The following is an 18,983-nucleotide window of genomic DNA, read 5'->3' as shown; positions in this document are numbered from 1 at the left end:
GGTGCTTGAAGATACGTATCTGTAGCTCAGAGGAGAAGCCTGGGGTGGAGAAAGAAAGTTCTGAGCTGTCGGATCATTGAAGCAGTAAGTGAAGTTGACCAGGAACGGAGATTAGAGTTAGAGAGATTGGAGCCAAGACAGAGAACCTGGGGAACAGAGCAGACAGGATGTGCAGAAACGCCGAGACGTCGAGGGTCCTGAGAAGGAACCATTCAAGAGCTAAGAGGCAGACTAGGGGAGACAGCTGTCCAGAGAGGCCTGGAAGAGGTACATCGGTGCCACAAGACCAAGAAGGAGACCCAGGATCACGCGTCCTTCGGATCCGGCAGGTTGGAAGGAGGCCCCCGCCTCCTGTTCTCCTGTGATCTGAGGTCTGGGAGCTGAAGGAGTGGCGGCCACGGTGAAGGTGACAGAGCTCACTCGGAGCATGGTGCCTTGCGTGGTACTTTGTACAGAAAAGAGTGACCTAGTAGGTATTTATCAGCTGAATGGAGGGTTCAGACCCCCATTCGGTTACTCATTCCGCCTGCCTCCTACTCCCACCCCTAATCTTCCTTAACATTCAGCACCATGAGGTGGTGAAGACCTGTTCGGTGACCTGTATTTTGGCGTCACTGATTCGCATTTAGGTAAAGATGCCAGACTGTGATTATCTCTTTTGATTTAGGCCTACGTCTCTGATAGCATGAAATTAACTTCGAAGTGTGTTGCTCAAAATAAACCGAGCCAAGAGCTCCACCGCAAGGATCACAGACCAGATTACGTGCGCTTGGGCTTAAGCAGGCACTTGACAAAGAGCATAGCGTCTCCTTGGCTTGCACCGTCTTTGTGACTTTTGTCGCTTCCTGGAACAGGAGGGCTCTGGCACCAGGAGGCCTTCTGTAACGGTGTGTGAGGACTGACTCCCAGGGCCTCGCCTGACCTCTGACCTGCCAGCATGGGGAGGTGAGTGATGGTGCCCAATCCCCGGCGCTGTAAAACCCAAGATTTGGTGCCACCGAAGCAGGTCTCGAGAGGGGGGAGAATCTAAATCCCAAGTGAGAAGTGTTCAGAGTCGTGCTACACTTCTGTTTAACACCTTTGCTCTTCCAGGGCCCCAGGGGGGCGCCTGTCACAGAAGGAAAGTGGGGTTCATGTAGTTTACTGTAAAGGGCACACGTGTTGGAATCTGGGAGGAGTTGTATTAAGCACAGGATGACCGCCTGTAAGCCTCGGAGGTGTGGGAGGGGTGATAAACTCCATGGCGTGGCCCAAGAACCCACGTGGAGACCAGAAACTACAGATAGAAAATTCCATTGGGTTAGCGGGATCCCTCCCCCTTCTGTGAGATGTTTTAGTCCACGAAGCACTCTTTAAAGGGAAGAGTGTAGAAATTAACAGTAAACAATAGAATTTATCCCAAAGACAGCAAGGTTTGTCTTGTTTTGTTTTTTAAGCCTAATAATAGTCTCTCATTCCTGACAAACTGAGAAGAAAGTTTCTTGGCAAAAATGTCTCAGGAATATTTCTAAAAACACAGGATATACAAAACGTATTTATTGACTGCCGCGGGGATGTCGTTAAAGATACTGTTTTTTCCCTTTTTCTCACACAATCAGCACGGGAGAGATTGGCCTCGGGATTCAGTGTTAGAAAATCTTATTCCTCCTGGGCTGTTTATGTTTCTGCTGTAACAGACAGGGTTTTTGGTCGCTATCGTACTCAGCCACCTTTGCAGGCTTTCCTTATTACATGTGTTTCTGGGCTCTAAATTCAGCCTCCTTAAACCTGGTTTCATTATAGATTTACTTATTTATCTTATTGAACTTATCCTTATAAGCTGTCTGTAATTCTATTTTTGGAACAAAGCCGGGCACAAATAAAAACTACTTAATACTCTCCAGAAAGGGGGAACACAGAAGTGTCATCAGGGCTGAATTCTCATTCATGTAATTTTATAATAACGAGTTAACGTAGCAAAATAGCAACGTGGAAGATGCGGGTATACCGATAACCTACCAGCAGGGAAGTAGGGGCAGCTCAAGCTGAATGTCTTAACTTGATCAGTGGAAGTGAGGGGAGGCCTCTCTGGAGCAGACTGCTTTCGCTAAACCTGCCTTTTGAAATTTCAGGATCGGCATCTCCTGTCTTCTTCCGGCTTCCTGGCATTTCAGCATCTCTCCAGTGGGGTGTCCCCGAATTCTGAACACCAACTTACGCCAGATTCTCGTCATTAGCGTTCTGGCTGCTGCTGTCTCACTTTTATACTTTTCCGTTGTCATAATCCGAAATAAGTATGGGCGGCTCTCCAGAGATAAGAAGTTTCAAAGGTAGGAGGAGAAGACATGTGTTTTCTAGATAGGATGCCATACCTTCACGTGATGACTTCCAGACTTTGGGGCCTTGGATGGAATTTACGGAGCAGGTGGCTGGAGGAAACAGATTTTGTACCGAATACAGCATAGCATGAAAAATTAAACTGTTTGAAATGGTTTAGTCATTTACCACCAAATCCACATCATAAGAGGATTTAAGCTTAAGCTTCTCCTGTGATATCTTTTAAGCTGATTTCTCAGTTAATGTTGATAGTTTGGAAATAGAGTTTTGCTTTTCAGAGCTTATTTGAACTTAGTTAAAGGAATGATGAGTGTGTATCTGCTCTAGATGACTTTTATCACTATCACTTTTTTTGTTTTCTTTTGACTTTTTAATCATTCGGCAGTTGTAAAGGTGTTACGGTGGTGCTACCACACAGCTTAGAGATCACTGATTTGGTGTTTGTTTCTTGCATCATTGATAGTCTCTGTCTCATTAAAAGCATGTGTTTGTTTCTCTAAACAAGGTACTTGGCCCGAGTTACTGACATTGAAGCTACAGACACCAATAACCCCAATGTGAACTATGGTATCGTGGTGGACTGTGGTAGCAGCGGGTCTCGGATATTTGTTTATTGCTGGCCAAGGCATAACGGCAATCCTCATGATCTGTTGGATATCAGGCAAATGCGGGATAAAAACCGAAAGCCTGTGGTTATGAAAATAAAACCCGGTATGTGAATGATAAATACCTGACTGGTAACCAGGCTCTGCCTTTTCATTCTCTGTGCTAGCTTTCACGTCTTTCCCTTTCTCTCCTTGCAGTCATCACCCTCATTCAGAGCTCACACCAGGACCCAGTTGATCTCCTTGTTTCACTCTGTTTCCCCTTTTCTGTTCATCTTGCATAAGGTGACTGATACCTTCATAAAACAGCCTAAACCCTTGTCTGTCTTTTTTTGTCTCCTGCAGCATTTACCATAGTGCCTTTACTTATGGTGTCTGCTCAAATGTTGGCTAGTTGACGTTAATTATGGAGGGATTGTTTTCTAGTTGGTAGCCGTTGGTCTCTATCCTTAATGACAAGGTGATTTCAGATAACTCATGGATATCTGTACTTGAATACATTGGTATGTATTTGTTATTTTTAAAAATTGCTACCCCAGTGCATTTCTAATCATCTAGGTTATTTAAGAAGAGTGACAATAGAACTTAGAAGAGCTGATATCACTATGTCTAGTTTTAAAGATACTGTAATTTCTAAGTCAGTGTGTTATGTAAAAATTGGGATTTGCCTTCCTCGTTAGACAATTTAAATCAGTGGTTCTCAGCCTTTTTCTGTATCTGTATCATTTCAACAGGCAGCACCCTTCTGTCAAGAGTGTTAGGAATGGAAGATCTCAGGGGTACCTTGAAATAGGCACCTTACATCTTGATGGTTGATAATCACTGATGTGATTGGACCATAGATCTTAATAGAGTTTCAGCACTTTTGTTTCATTTAGTTAATGTGTTGAATAGTAAAATATTAAATAAAAAATTCTGAAGAATTTATCTTTGAATATATTAGAGAATGTTGACAAAAAATAGCTGTCATGGCTTACTATCTCCCATTTCAAAAATGTAAGTGAAAAAGAGATTCGTTTTAACTGATAAGAAAACCTGTCCTCATAAAACAGTCTACCAGGACTGTAGACCTTTTGCATCCTACTCATTCTTCAGTGAATCAGTCAGTCCCACTTCTTTCTTCAGGCAACACTCGACAGGTTGACTGTTCTTTGAGGTTTGGGCAGCTTGGCACCAGCATATAGCTCAGAAAATTCAAAATCTTTACCTCATTTTTCAGGTTAAAGAGAGGGAACTTACTCTGAGCGTCTTGTATAAGCATTATTTTGATACCAGAGTACATTTCCATGAACACTTTTTTAAATTAATTTATTTATTTTTGGCTGAGTTGGGTCTTTGTTGATGCGTGCGGGCTTTCTCTAGTTGCGGCGAGCGGGGGCTTCTCTTCGTTGTGGTGCGCAGGCTTCTCGTTGCGGTGGCTTCTCGTTGCGGAGCATAGGCTCTGGGGTGCGCAGACTTCAGTAGTTGTGGCGCGCGGGCTTACTAGTTGTGACGTACAGGCTTAGTTGCTCCGTGGCATGTGGGATCTTCCGGGACCAGGGCTTGAACCTGTGTCCCCTGCATTGGCAGGCGGTTTCTTAACCACTGCGCCACCAGGGAAGCCCCCGTGAACATTTTTTTTAAAGTTATTCATAGAAGATCGTTTTCTCTGTAGGTCTTAGTGAATGACTTTCAGTTTTCTATTTTCCCATTTCTTACATTTTTATGTGTCTCTAAATCTAGAAACACTTTCAGGGTTAAAGTAATATTGACCAAATAAATTCACCAGAAAATTAAAAAATTAAACTCTGTAAAGCACTTTGCATTTCGTCTGGCTTCACATCCCAGGTTCCATCAGTGATTACCTGCTCTCGTGGAATAAGATGAAAACTGTCATGCCTTGGAGTTGTCCCCTGAGAACAAGGGGCAGCTACCATAGCATCCCAGGGTACACACCAGAATCTCATTAAAATCAGTCTGAATATGATTCTCTTTGATGCTACAGGAAATGTTTGAAGTGGAAATTCAGGTACCTTTTTATAGTACTTCTCTGTCCTGAAGCATGGGCTCTTGTGTATAGCATTATAGCAAAACTTCCTAGAAATTTCCTTACTTAATAGATTCTAGATAGCTTTGGGCTTGGTGTCCATTGAAATGGCAATGTATGTGGAGTCCAAAAAATCTGGCTTTTAGATTGCTTGATGCTGATTGCTTTGACAGATCGCTTAATCTTTCTGAGTCCACAGTTTCCTAATCTGTGAAATAAATTTTGGACTTCTAAAATCCCCCTCAGCTTTAATGTTGTAGGCTAAATGACAGCTGGAAATAGTCATTCACTTATGTACTCATTCAACAAATATTTGTTGAGCACCTGCTACCTGCCAAGAGACTGTGTCAGGTGCTGAGAATAAATTTGAACAAGACACAGTTTGCGCCCTCAAGAAACTTCCAGTTGAAATGAGACAGGCAAGTAAATAGGTAGTTTCGATGAGGTGGAATGAGTGCTCCACCGAGAGGTAGGGGTAAGCATGGAACGTAATGAGAGCTCGCCTTCAGGGTCCTGTTAGGGAGGACTTCCAGAGAGGGCATAGCTCATTGGGTGAGCGGGAGTCAGCCAGGTGAAAGGGGTGGGGGGAGGGAGGCAGTCAAAGAGAAGCCCCTTCCTGGTGGAGCTGCAGGGGCCCTAAGGCCAGGGTATGATGCATTACAGAAATTTTATGCAGTCTAGTTGAAGCCAAATGGAAAGAATGTGTCAAGAGATGGGATAGGTGAGTGCTCAGGGCACGTTATGCTGTTCTAGAGCTGAGCTTTATCTGGAGGGCATTGGGGAGCCACCAGAGGATCTCAGACCAGGAAGATCTCAGACCACGGAGAGTGGTTGGGGATCGCCAGGACTTGAGAGTAGGATGTGCTGCAGCAGGCTGGCAGAGGCTGGTGGTGTCCAGCAGAGATGAGAAGTGAAATAGTGTGAGCAGAGCCAAGGACAGGCGATCAGTGAAACCCAGAACACACGTTGGGGTGAGGGAGAGGGATTTTATCCAGGATACTGGCTGGGGCTGCTAAGGTAGGTCACGAGCAGTAAGAGCCAGGTTTACAGTGGAAGTTGAGTTTGGGTTTACATATGTTGCTGTGAGGACAGGCACATGGCTGTGTCCAGTGGACAGTTACTACATACTGATCTGGAGGTTGGGGAAGAGAGCTGGATGGCTGCGATTAAGATCTGGAGATCTGAGGCATAGATGGTGATGGCCGCCATGGGAGTGAGTGAACCTGCCGAGGGCAGTGGGGGCATGTTTCTCAGGGGCAGGGGCGAGCTCATGTGCAGCTGATCCCAAGTGTCTGACACACAATAGTTGCTCAATTAGGTCTGTGATGACTCAGAAGAGAGCATAGGACTGAACAGGTAGCACCACCGTCACTTAACAGCCGAGACACTGTGGAAGGAGTTGCCAGAGGGATAGGGAAAAACTAGGAGTGTATGGTGTGCAGTGTGAATTGCTCTCAAATTAGCCTCGTTAAAGAAGCATAACTTTTTTTTCTTCTGTACCTCTTAATCCCCTACCCTTATCTTGCCCTTCCCCCTCCCCTCTCCCCACTGGTAACCACTAGTTTGTTCTCTATATCTGTGAGTCTGTTTCCTTTTTTTTATATTCACTAGCTTGTTGTATTTTTTTAGATTCCACATATAAGTGATAATAAACAGTATTTGTCTTTCTCTGTCTGACTTATTTCACTAAGCATGATACCCTACAGGTGCACCCATGTTGTTGCAAATGGCAAAATTTTATTCTTTTTTCTGGCTGAGTAATATTCCATTGCATACACATACCACATCTTTATCTGTTGATGGACACTTACGTTGCTTCCATATCTTGGCAATTGTAAATAATGCTGCTGTGAAAATTGGGGTGCATGTATCTTTTCTAATAGTGTTTTTGTTTCCTTCAGATATATACCCAGGAGTGGAATTGCTGGATCATATGGTAGTTCTGTTTCTAGTTTTTTGAGGAACCTCTATACTGTTTTCTGCAGTGGTGACACCAATTTACATTCCCACCAGCAGTGTACAAGGGTTCTCTTATCTCTAAATCCTTGCCAATATTTTTTGTTTATGGTCTTTTTGATGATATCCATTTTGACAGGTGTGAGATGATATCTCATTGTGGTTTTGATTTCCATTTCCCTGATGATTAGGGATGTTGATTATCTTTTCATATGCCTGTTGGCCATCTATCTGTATGTCTTCTTTGGAAAAATGTCTCTTCAGGTCTTCTGACCATTTGTTAATCGGGTTGTTTGCTTTTTTTGATATTGAGTTGTATGAGCTGTTTATATATGTTGGATATTAACTCTCTTGGTCATATCACTTGCAAATATTTTCTCCCATTCAGTAGGTTGTCTTTTTTGTTTTGTCGATGGTTTCCTTTTCTGTGCAAGAGCTTTTACGTTTAATTAGGTTGCATTTGTTTATTTTTGCTTTCCTTTCCTCTGCCTTAGGAGACAGATCCAAAAAAAATATTGCTACTTTTTATGTCAAAGAGTGTTCTGCCTATGTTTTCTCTAGGAGTTTTATGGTTTCTGATCTGACATTTAGGTCTTTAATCAATTTTGAGTTTATTTTTGTATATCGTGCAAGAAAATGTTCTAATTTCATTCTTTTACATATAGCTGTCCAGTTTTCCCAGAACCATTCACTGACGAGACTGTCTTTTCTACATTCTATATTCTTGCCTCCTTTGTTGTAGATTAGGTGACTGTAAGTGTGTGGGTTTATTTCTGAGCTCTCTATTCTGTTCCATTGAGCTATATGTCTGTTTTTGTGCTGGTACCATGCTGTTTTTGATTACTGTAGTTTTGTAATACAGTCTGAAGTCGGCGTGTAATACCACCAGTTCTTTTCTTTCTTAGGTTTGTTTTGGCTGTTCAGATTCTTTGTGTTTCCATACAAATTTTTAAATTACTTGTTCTAGTTCTGTGAAAAATGTTAGGGATTGCATTGAATCTGTAGATTGCCTTAGGTAGTATGGCCTTAGGTAGTATTAATTCTTCCAGTCCAAGAACACAGTATATCTTTCCACCTGTTTGTGTTGTCGTCAGTTTCTTTCATCAGTGTCTTATAGTTTTCAGAATACAGGTCTTTTACCTCCTTAAATAGGTTTATTCCTAGGTATTTTGTTCTTTTTGATGTGATGGTAAATGAGATTGTTTCCTTAATTTCTCTAACTGATAGTTCGTTGTTAGTGTATAGAAATGCAACAGATTTCTGTATGTTTATTTTGTATCCGGCAACTTTATCAAATTCATTGATGAGCTCTAGTAGTTTTTCGGTGGTGTCTTAGGATTTCTGGGTGTAGTATCATGTCATCTGCAAACAGTGACAGTTTATGAAGAAGCATACCTTATAAGCTAAAGTATCTACTTGTTAACCTGAGTGTCCTTTTTCTGTAGGCATTTCAGAGTTTGCTACCTCTCCAGAGAAAGTCAGTGATTACATTTCTCCGCTCTTGAACTTCGCTGCAGAGCATGTACCACGGGCAAAACACAAAGAGACCCCTCTCTACATTCTCTGCACAGCTGGAATGAGAATCCTCCCTGAAAGGTGATCCTTCTCACGAGGGCAGGGCCAGCCAGCCTGGTGGTGGTATTGGCTGTGGTGGGTTTTCTCCCCTTCATCCCCCCTCATCTCCCTCCTCCTTGTCTTCCTCTTCCATCATCATCATCAAAAGGAAGACATTAAAAATTCTTTTTTCAAGTCTGGAGTAGTACCAGACATATTCCCTTAGTCAGAACTCACCAAATATCTTTTAATGTACTTATTTATGACTATAAATAGTAAACTGTAAAGTTGTCATAAAAAAACTGATTTTCTATTTTATTTGTTTAAGGATTGTTTGCAGTTGTAGTTTTACATCTCGGAATCACATAATTTACACAACTTCTGAAAATTCCTTCTCTCTTTCTTTAACATCTTTATTGGAGTATAATTGCTTTACAATATTGTGTTAGTTTCTGCTGTATAAGAAAATGAATCAGCTATATGTATACATATATCCCCATATCTCCTCCCTCTTGAGCCTCCCTCCCACCCTCCCTATCCCACCCCTCTAGGTGGTCACAAAGCACCGAGCTGATCTCCCTGTGCTATGCGGCTGCTTCCCACTCGCTGTCTATTTTACATGAAAATTCCTTCTTAAAATAAACAGTCTTTTCAATGAACTGCTTTGGTTTAAAAAAATTTTTTTTTCACATAAGATATACCAGAGCCATAGGGGTTTTTTTTTTCTTTCTAAAACTGAAAAATTCAGGATATAATATATTGATATGTAAATTTTTGGATTGTCTTACAGTCAACAGAAAGCCATTCTAGAAGACCTTCTGACTGACATCCCCGTGCACTTCGACTTTCTGTTTTCTGACTCTCATGCAGAAGTAATTTCAGGGAAACAAGAAGGTCGGTATGTTAGTCTTCAACTTGAAATTTGGGAAGCTGTTCCTTTAAGTCCTCCCAGTCTTCCTCATGTACACTTTATTAAATTACTCTTAACATCTTAAAATTTGGGAAACCATGCCTTCAAATATTACAATTTTTAAATGGAAAAATCAGTTTCTTACATGACTGGTCTTTATAATCCAAACATTAAGCCATTAAAAAAATAACCTGGTTTGTCTTCATCACGTTTAGGAAGTATATTTTGGACTTGTTTTGATAGAAAAGCTTTATGTTCCTTGCCTAAGTTAGACAGCTTTCTGGAATTATGATAATCACTGAACTGTTGGAACCGTCTACTGATTTACTTGTTAGGAAGGGGAAATTATTCTTGACTTTGATACACTGAGGAAATGTTCTGTTTTCAGAGAAATAATTCTACTTGAGAATGAAAGGGCAAATCACTGAAATTATTTGGGGAATAGCTTGCTAGAAATGGAGGCCAAAAAGCATTTATTTCAAATTCACCTATCATTTCGCCAGTAATTGGGCAAAATTCACATATTGCCGTCAAGCTGTTTATAGACAAGTAAGGTACACAGTTAGCTGCTTATATAAGGCAGAGTTTTAGATGCCATAAGGAAGATAAGGAAAAACTATCATGGAAATTTGAAAGAAGGAGACTTTTTTTTTTCCTGACTAGGGGCATCATGGAGAAAGTGACGTTTGAACTAGGCCTCAAGGGATAATTATAAACACAGCATGCCAAATCACGGTAAGGCTAGGACTCTGAGAGAGGGATAGGAAGCTCATTCTAGGCAGAAGAAATGATTTGAGTCAACACAGGTCGGAAAAGCTGCACTGTGGACAGAGGAATAAAATATTTTAATTTGGTGGGATGATGGCTCTTTCAAAAGGTTGTGGTAATATTAAAAGTTGGATAGGTCTTGGTGATGTCAGTATCATGGTGGCGTGCATGGTTCCTTTTCTCTCTCCCCTTTGATTTACAACTAATTGGACATCCATAACCAAAAAAAAGTGCCTCTGCACAGCACACTAGGACACCCAAGAGATCAACTCATCAGTGCCCAAGAAAGTGAGTGGATTGGACCTCAGAGGAAGCTACAGAGCCAGGCCAGGAGCAGCAGGGGTGGCAGTGGGCCAGCACGACCTGTGGCAGAGGTGGAGGGTGAAGGTGGTAAGCTGAGGTGGGGAGTTTACCTGGCTGAGTACTGCAGCTGGGGGGACTCTGTGAGGAGAGACCACAGCAACTTGGGGCAGAGAAAGAAGAGAGAAGAAGGCAGAGAGAGCTGAAAGAATGAGTTTCTTGCTGTCTGCCCTGGTATTCTAGCAAGAGGACAGCCCACAGACCTCTGGGACTCCCCCACCTCCACTCAAGGATCCTCTTCTGGGCTATGGCACACTCAAAGCCCCACGTACTAAGCACACATCTCCCCAACTCTGTCACCATCCATTTTTTTCCCTTTCCACTGGCTTTTTTATGTTCATGCTCCCAACCTTAGTGATGAGTCAGCTCAGGTAAGAAAAACCAAAAACTTGTGCTGTAGTGCCACCTTCTAGAAAACGAAACAAAGGCTTCTAGTGACCAGTGTGTTGAATTGTTAGAATGATAGTAAACAAAGCTTTACTTAAATAGGAAAGTCATTTGCTACTTCAAATGCAGTGACAGAGGCACTTTTCATCAAACACTATGAAAAATCAAAGCAGTGTGGTATCACAAAAAGAAGAAAAACACTTTTCTAGCAACAGAACTTAAAGACATGGAATATTGCAATCTAACTGGTAAAGAATTCAAAATAGCTATTAGGAAGAAATTCAGTGAGGTACGAGAAAGCCCAGAAAGGCAGTACAGTGATCTCAGGAATAAAATTATCAAGCAGAATAATTTAGCAAAGAGATTGAAATTCTAAAAAAGAACCAAACAGAAATTCTAGAGCTGAAGAACTCAATAAATGAGATGAAGAATGCATTAAAAAGCATTGAAAGTAGAGCACATCAGATGAAGAGAGAATAAGTGAGCTCAAGGGTAGGAATATAGAAACGTTTCAGGTGGAAGAGGAGAGAGAACTAAGATTTTTAAAAAGTGGAGAAACCCTATGAAAACTATCAGGCTTCATTAGAAAAGCCAACGTAAGATGAATGGGTATCCTAGAAGGAGAAGAGAGAGAGAAGGGAGCAGAGAGAATTCAGAGATATAATAGCTGAGAACTTCACAAACCTGAGAAAGGAACTGGATATACAAGTCCAAAGGCTGATGGAACACTTCATTATTTCAACACGAAAGACCTTATCCAAGACACGTTATATTAAAACTGTCCAAAGTCAGTGATGAAAAAATTTTAGATGCAGCCAGGGAAAAAAAGACAGTAGCCTACAAGAAAACCCCATTAGGCTATCACCAGAGTTCTCTGGAGAAATGCTATAGGCCAGGAGTGGAATGACATATTCAAAGTATTGAAAGATAAAAATTGCCAACCAAGAATACTCTATCCAGTAAAGTTATCCTTCAGATATGAAGGAGAAGTAAAGGCTTTTCCAGATAAACAAAAGCTGAGGGAGTTCACCACCACTAGACTACAAAAAATGTGGAAAGGAGCTCTTCAAGCTGAAGTGAAAAGATGAAAGTACACAAAACTCTGATTAAGGTGATAAATGGAATTAGAAAACCAAATCTTTTTTAGAATAGTATATTAAACAATTATAGTGTAAAGGTTAAAGGAAAAGAGCATTAAGAATAACTATAGGTACTACAACTTGGTAACAAAATTGCAGCATAAAAAGAGAGAATTTGTGACATGAAAAATATAAAAGGGGAAAAGTAAAAGGATGGGACCTTTATAGGCGAATGAAGATAAATTGTTATCAGCAGAAAAAGGACTATTTGTGAGACATTTTATGTAAACGTCTTGGTAACCACAGAGTAAAAATCCGAACAGAGATAAGTAACATAAAAAAGGGGAAAACTAAGCAAATCACCATGGAAAACCACGAACTTTCAAAGGTAGACAGAAACAGAAGGAAAAAGAAACAATGGAGAGACAACCAGAAGGCAAAAGATTAAATGGCAGTAGTAAATCCTTACACATAAATAATTAAATGTAAATAGATTGGGCTCACCAATCAAAAGGCACAGAATGACTAGATGGATCAAAAAAAAAAAATGACCCAACTATACACTGTCTACAGGAGACTCATTTCATCTCTACAGACACACATAGGCTCAAAGTGGAAGGATAAAAGATGATATTCCAAGCAAATAGAAACCAAAAGAAAGCTGGCATAGTTATATCAGACAAAATGGACTTCTAGACAAAAACGATAACAAGTATCAAAGAAGATGCTTATATAATGACAAAGAGGTCAATACATCAAGGAGATATAACAATTGTAAATGTATATGCTCCCAACACCTGAGCACCGAAATATATTAAGCAAATACTGACAGGTCTTAGGGGAGAAGTCGACAAAAATACAACAGTAGTAAGGGCTTCAGTACCTTGCTATCATCAATGGATAGATTGTCCACACAGAAAACCAACAAGGAAACATTGGAATTGAACCAGGACAAGGAAACTTAACAGACATATACAAAACAATTCATCCAAAAGCAACCAAATACACATTCTTCTCAAGTGCCCATGGAACATTCTCCAGGATAGATCATATGATAGGACACAAAACAAATGTTAGCAAATTTAAGAAGGTTGAAATCATACCAACTACCTTTTCTGACCACAATGGTATGAAACAAAAAATCGGCAACATGAAGAAAGCTGGGAAATCTACAAATACGTGAAAACTAAACAGCATACTTCTCAACAATCAGTGTGTCGAAGAAATCAAAATCAAAAGAGAAATTTTAAAATTACAGTAAGTCCCCTACATATGAACGAGTTCCATTCCGAGAGCGTGTTCGTAAGTCCCGTTTGTTCATAAGTCCAACAGAGTTAGCACAGGTACCCCACTAACCCAATCAGCTATATAGTACTGTACTGTAATAGGTTTATAATACTTTTCACACAAATAATACATAAAAAACAACAAACACAAAAAATAAAGAACATTTTTAATCTTACAATATAGTACCTTGAAAAGCAGTAGTATGGTACAACAGCTGGCATACAGGGGCTGGTGTGGAGCGAACAGGCAAGAAGAGTTACTGACTGGAGGAGGGAGAGGAGATGGGAGATGGTAGAGCTGAAGGATCGTCAGCAATAGGAGACGGAGGGCAAGCTGCAACGACACTCACATCTGACATTGATGGCACAGGTTCTGGGCTTGAAATAAAGATACTGTACTGCTGTATTCCATACAGTACTGTACAGTAAGGTGCACAAAAGCACAGCTACTTGTAAAGGATGCACACACATGGCAGTGTATGCCAGACATGTGAATTAACTTACACGATTGCACATGCGAATGCACGCTCTCATCTTTGAAAGTTCGCAACTTGAAGGTTTGTAGGCAGGGGACTTACTGTATCTCAAAACAAATGAAAATGGAAATACAACATATCAAATATTGTGGGATGCAGCAAAGGCAGTTCTAAGAGGAGAATTTATAGCAATAAATGCATATATTAAGAAATTAGAAAGAGTTCAAACAACCTAACTTTGCACCTTAAGGAGCTAGAAAATGAAGACCAAATTAAGCCAGAAGTTAGCAGAAGGAAAGAAATAATAAAGGTTAGAGCAGAAATAAATGAAACAGAGACCGGAAAAACAATAGAAAGGATTAACAAAACTAAGAGCTGGTTCTTAGCTCTTAGTTTAGATAAACAAAGAGCTTAGAAAAGATAAACAAAATTGACAAACCTTTAGCCAGACTAAGAAAAAAAGAGACTCCAAGTTAGAAATGAAAGAGGAGACATTACAACTGATATTACAGAAATACATAGAATCATGAGACTACCATGACCAATTATATGCCAACAAGTTACATAAGCCAGAAGAAATGGATACATTTCTAGAAACACACAACCTTCCAAGACTGAATCAGGAAGTAGAAAATCTGACCAGACTGGTAATCAGTGAAGAGACTGAATTGGTAATCAAAAAACTTCAACACAGAAAATTCCAGGACCAGATGGCTTCACTGGAGAATTCTACCAAGCATTTAAAGAAAACATCAATCCTCCTCAAACTCTTCCAGAAAGGAGCAGGGAACACTCCAAACTCATTCTACAAAGCCAGCATTACCTTGACACCAAAACCACATAAAGATACCACAAGAAAAGAAAACTATAGACGAACATCCTGATAAATGTAGCTGCAAAAATTCTCGACAAAGCAACACAGTATTAGCAAACTGGATTCAAGAACACCTTAAAAGGATTATACACCATGACCAAGTGGGATTTATCCCTTGGATACAAGAACAATTCAACATATGTTAATCAATAAATGTTAATACATCAATAAAATGAAAGATAAAAATCACTTCATCTCAACAGATGCAGAAAAAGCATTTGACAAAACACAGCATCCTTTCATGGTAAAACAAACAAACAAGCAAAAACCCTTAATAAATTGGGTGTGGAAGGAACATACCTCAACATAATAAGGGCCACATATGACAGACTCACAGCTAACATTATACTCAATGGAGAAAAACCAAAAGTATTTCCTCCAAGATCAGGAATAAGACAAAGATGCCCACTCTCATTACTCCTATCCAATATAATATTGGAAGTCCTAGCTACAGCAGTTAGGCAAAGCAAAGAAGTACATCTAAATTAGAAAAGAAGTAAAATCGTCACTATTTGCTGATGATATGTTCATATATAAAGAAAATCCTAAAAACTCAGTCAAAAATATTGATTAATTGTTGCATTAATCAACTATTTCAGTAAAGTGGTGGGATGCAAGATCAACATACAGAAATTAGTTGCATTCCTTTATGCTAATGATGAGGCATCTAAAAAAGAAATCTAGAAGATGATCACACTCACAGAAGCACTCAAAATGTAAAATACTTAGGAATAAATTTAACCAAGGAAGTGAAAGATCTGTACAATAAAACTAAAAGACGTTGCTGAAAGACATCAAAGCCATAAACAAATGGAAAGATGTCCCATGTTCATGGATCAGAAGAATTGATATTGTTAAAACGGCCATACTACTCAAAACCATCTATAGATTGAGTGCAATCCCCATGAAAATAACAAAGACATTCTTCACAGAAATAGAAGAAACAATCCTAAAATTTGTGTGGAACCACAAAGGACCCCGAATAGCCAAAGCAATCCTGAGAAAAAAGAAGAAGGCCAATCAGGCATCTGGGTTTCAAACTATACTACAAAGCCATAGTAATAAAAATAGTATGGTGCTGGCACAAAAATAGACATAGCAACCAATGGAACAGTACAGAGCCTGGAATTAATTTCGGGCATATATGGTCAACTAATATTTGACAAGGGAGCCAAGAAAGCTCAATGGATAAAAGACAGTCTGTTCAACAGATGATGCTGGGAAAACTGGAGAAACACATGCAGAGCAATGAAATTGGACCCCTGTCTCACACCATTCACAAAAATTAACTCAAAACGGATCAAAGACTTAAACATAAGACTCAATACCGTACAACTTCAATAAGAAAGGAGGAAGCTCATCGATTGGTCATGACAATGTTTCTTTGGATATGACACCAAAAGCACAAGCAACAAAAGCAAAAATCAACAAATGGGCTACATCAAACTCAGAAACTTCTGTACAGCAAAAGAAATAATTAACAAAATGAAAAGACAACCTACAGAATAGGAGAAACTTTTTGCAAGCCATCTATCATGTAAGTGGTTAATATCCAAAATATATAGAGAACTTATCCAATTTAATAACAACAACCCAAAAAATCTGATTTAAAAATGGGCAGAAGAACTAAGACATTTTCAAAAGAGGATGTCAAAATGGCCAACAGGCACATGAAAAGATGCTCCACATCACTAATCATCAGGGAAACACAAATCAAAACCACAGTGAGCTATCACCTCACACCTGTTAGAATGGCTATCCTTAAGAAGATAAGAGACAACAGGTGCTGGTCAGAATGTGATGGAAAGGGAACCCTTATACATTGTTGGTGGGAATGAAAATTTGTCCAACACTATGGAAAACAGTATGGAGGTTCCTCAATAAAATAAGTTCTCAATAAAAATAGGGCTACCATACGATCCAGCAATTCCATTTCTGGGTATATGCCCAAAGGGAATGAAAATAGAATTTTGACAAGATGCATGTACTCCCGTGTTTTTTGAAGCATTATTCACAATAGCCAAGATACGGAAACAACCCAAATGTTCATCAACAGACAGATAAAAAAAGATGTGGTAGATATACACAGTGGAATCTTACTCAACCATGAGAAAGGAGGAAGGATATCCTGCTATTTTTGACAACATGGATGGACCTTGAGCACATTATGCTGAGAGGACAAGTGCTGTATGATATCACTTATTTGTGGAATCTGAAAAAGTTCAACGTGTAAAAAGACAGTAGAATGTTGGTTACTAGGGGATGGGGTCAGGAGATAAGACTGATGGTGTTCAAGGGTAGAAGCTTGTAACAGTGGGTAAATAAGCCGTAGACAGTTAATGCACAGCGTAGTGAATATAGACAATAATACTGTACTATAATGATGTAATATAATAATATCGCTACAAGGGCAATCATATTACGATATATAAACGTATCAAAGTAAGACACTGTACCCCTTAATTTACACATTGTTACATGCCAAATTTATTCAATTAAAAACAAGTTGGACAGGTCTTGAACTGTTGGGCTGTGGAGTTTGGACTTTGTTCTGTAGATCAGCCCAGCAGAGGATTGCATGGGTTGGAGTGGGAGAGTAGGGGCAGGAAAGTCAATTAGATCTCTGTACCAGCTTAAATCAAGGCAGTAATGAAAATGGGTGAAGGTCCGATGTAGAAAATGTTACAAAAAGAGAATCAGACTTGGGAACTGAGTGAAAGTGTGAGATAAAAGAATGGAAGGGTTAGAGTTCACTTGTCTTAAAACCTTGTACTTGTTAGGTTTAACCTCATAAAAAGTGAAAACTCCGGTATTTCCAAACAACCTATAAATTTCAAAGGAACAGGAGTGTCTAGGGAATTATATTTTCAACCCATGCAAATGGTATGAAACTACAAAATTAAAAGCTGAGAGTTCTTGGAAAACCACTAGGAAAAGGTAATACATCAACAGAAATGTATTTTTTCAGATAACGTTTTCGCAGCTTATCAGGGAATGAAATAAATGTTTGCACTGACTGCAGTGATCAGGATGATATAAAATATTTTTAAACTTTACTCTTCTTATAACGTCTCTAGGTGTGTATGCCTGGATTGGCATTAATTTTGTCCTTGGACGATTCGAGCATATTGAAGATGGTAAGTATCGTGTTTCCAGCAAATGTATCTAACTGGAAATTACGGCTTTTTCTATTTCATGCAAAGCATAAAAAAGGAGCTGAGTGTTGTGACACAGCTGGGTGTGTAGGAGCAGAGTGGGAGGTGCTGCTGTGTCACACAGGAAACTTGATCTTAGTCGGGAGGAGCAAGCTGGGTCTGCCTAGATACACTTGAACCCACCATCAAAGCAGGATGACTCTTCACAAGATCCCGCTTCTCTGCATTTGTTCCATTCCAGTGGATGTTTCTTATTCTTTCCAGATGATGAGGCAGTTGTGGAAGTTAACATCCCTGGTAGCGAAAGCAGCAAAGCCATTCTCCGTAAAAGAACAGCCGGTATTCTCGACATGGGAGGCATCTCAACCCAGATAGCATACGAAGTCCCCAAAACTGTAAGCTTTGCCTCCTCACAGCAGGTTATTATCTGTACAAATTTCCTTCTGTTTGGTTTGATTTTCATTTAACATGTCTCCATCCGTTTGTGTTTTGTTTTCTGAGTCTGAACACATCTTTACTGTCTTGCTGAGGGTACCACCTTCACAGCCCAGGAGAAAGGAGACAGGAGGAAACCAAGGCAAACCTCCACTAAGCCGTTTGTGTTTGTTCATTGAAGTCAGCTGGTTTGTTTTCTGAACTTACTTAGAATTTTCCTTTGGTGTACATGTCAGCCACACACTTGAGTTTTTGTTTCTATTTCCAGTCACTTCTTTTCTCAACAGGTATTGCAAAACTCAGTATAATAGTATCAGATTTCTTAAGTTATAATTGGGAGAAAAACTCTTGTGTGTGGCTCAGACAGCTTTTGATTTTTCTGGAAAGGATAGAGGTTTGTATCCACCACCTCCATGTTTCTGAACTCATGGTTTACTCTGTGATTTCTGCATATCCCCTTTGGTACTGTAGTTTCCCAGTAGGCCGGGTGGCCTTCTGTAGAGGGTGTCCAGATGCTTTCCTGAATTGCTCTATGTCTTTCTTACTGTTTCCATTCAGCTCTAGATTAATACCTAGCAGAGTGAGTGGTTAGAAAAGAGTGGAGCTGGACAAGCCTGAGCTGCATTGTCATCCTGTCCTCACTAGTTCTGGGACCTTATGCAAGTCACTTAGCTTTTTTGAGGGAGCCTCTTCAGCTACAAATGTGACTGCAAGTACCTCTAACGGAGGGTTATCATAAGGCTGATTGAGGCAGTGCATATAGTGTATCTGATGGCCTGCTAGGCACCTCGTATCA

At 40.0% G+C, this 18,983-nt stretch overlaps 1 protein-coding gene across 4 annotated transcripts in view; it reads left to right on the top strand.

Moving 5' to 3' along the window:
• Positions 1 to 18,983, top strand: part of ENTPD4 (ectonucleoside triphosphate diphosphohydrolase 4) — a 39,781-nt gene that overhangs the window by 7,925 nt on the left and 12,873 nt on the right. The window contains exons 3-9 of one of the 4 annotated variants that reach the window (XM_032634516.1): positions 855 to 945; positions 2,112 to 2,309; positions 2,822 to 3,027; positions 8,349 to 8,499; positions 9,248 to 9,351; positions 17,675 to 17,734; positions 18,017 to 18,171. In XM_032634516.1, coding sequence (XP_032490407.1) covers positions 938 to 945; positions 2,112 to 2,309; positions 2,822 to 3,027; positions 8,349 to 8,499; positions 9,248 to 9,351; positions 17,675 to 17,734; positions 18,017 to 18,171 — 882 coding nt within the window. In that variant the 5' untranslated portion in view covers positions 855 to 937. Of the gene's footprint in view, positions 1 to 667; positions 946 to 2,111; positions 2,310 to 2,821; positions 3,028 to 8,348; positions 8,500 to 9,247; positions 9,352 to 17,674; positions 17,735 to 18,016; positions 18,172 to 18,983 lie in introns of all 4 variants that reach the window. The other 3 variants (XM_032634517.1, XM_032634515.1, XM_032634518.1) reach the window with 3 other exon arrangements.

The sequence above is a fragment of the Phocoena sinus genome, chromosome 6, assembly GCF_008692025.1.
Source record: "Phocoena sinus isolate mPhoSin1 chromosome 6, mPhoSin1.pri, whole genome shotgun sequence".
NCBI classification, from domain to species: domain Eukaryota; kingdom Metazoa; phylum Chordata; class Mammalia; order Artiodactyla; family Phocoenidae; genus Phocoena; species Phocoena sinus.
Note: the sequence above shows the minus strand (reverse complement) of the source record. Positions and strands in the feature narration are given on the sequence as shown.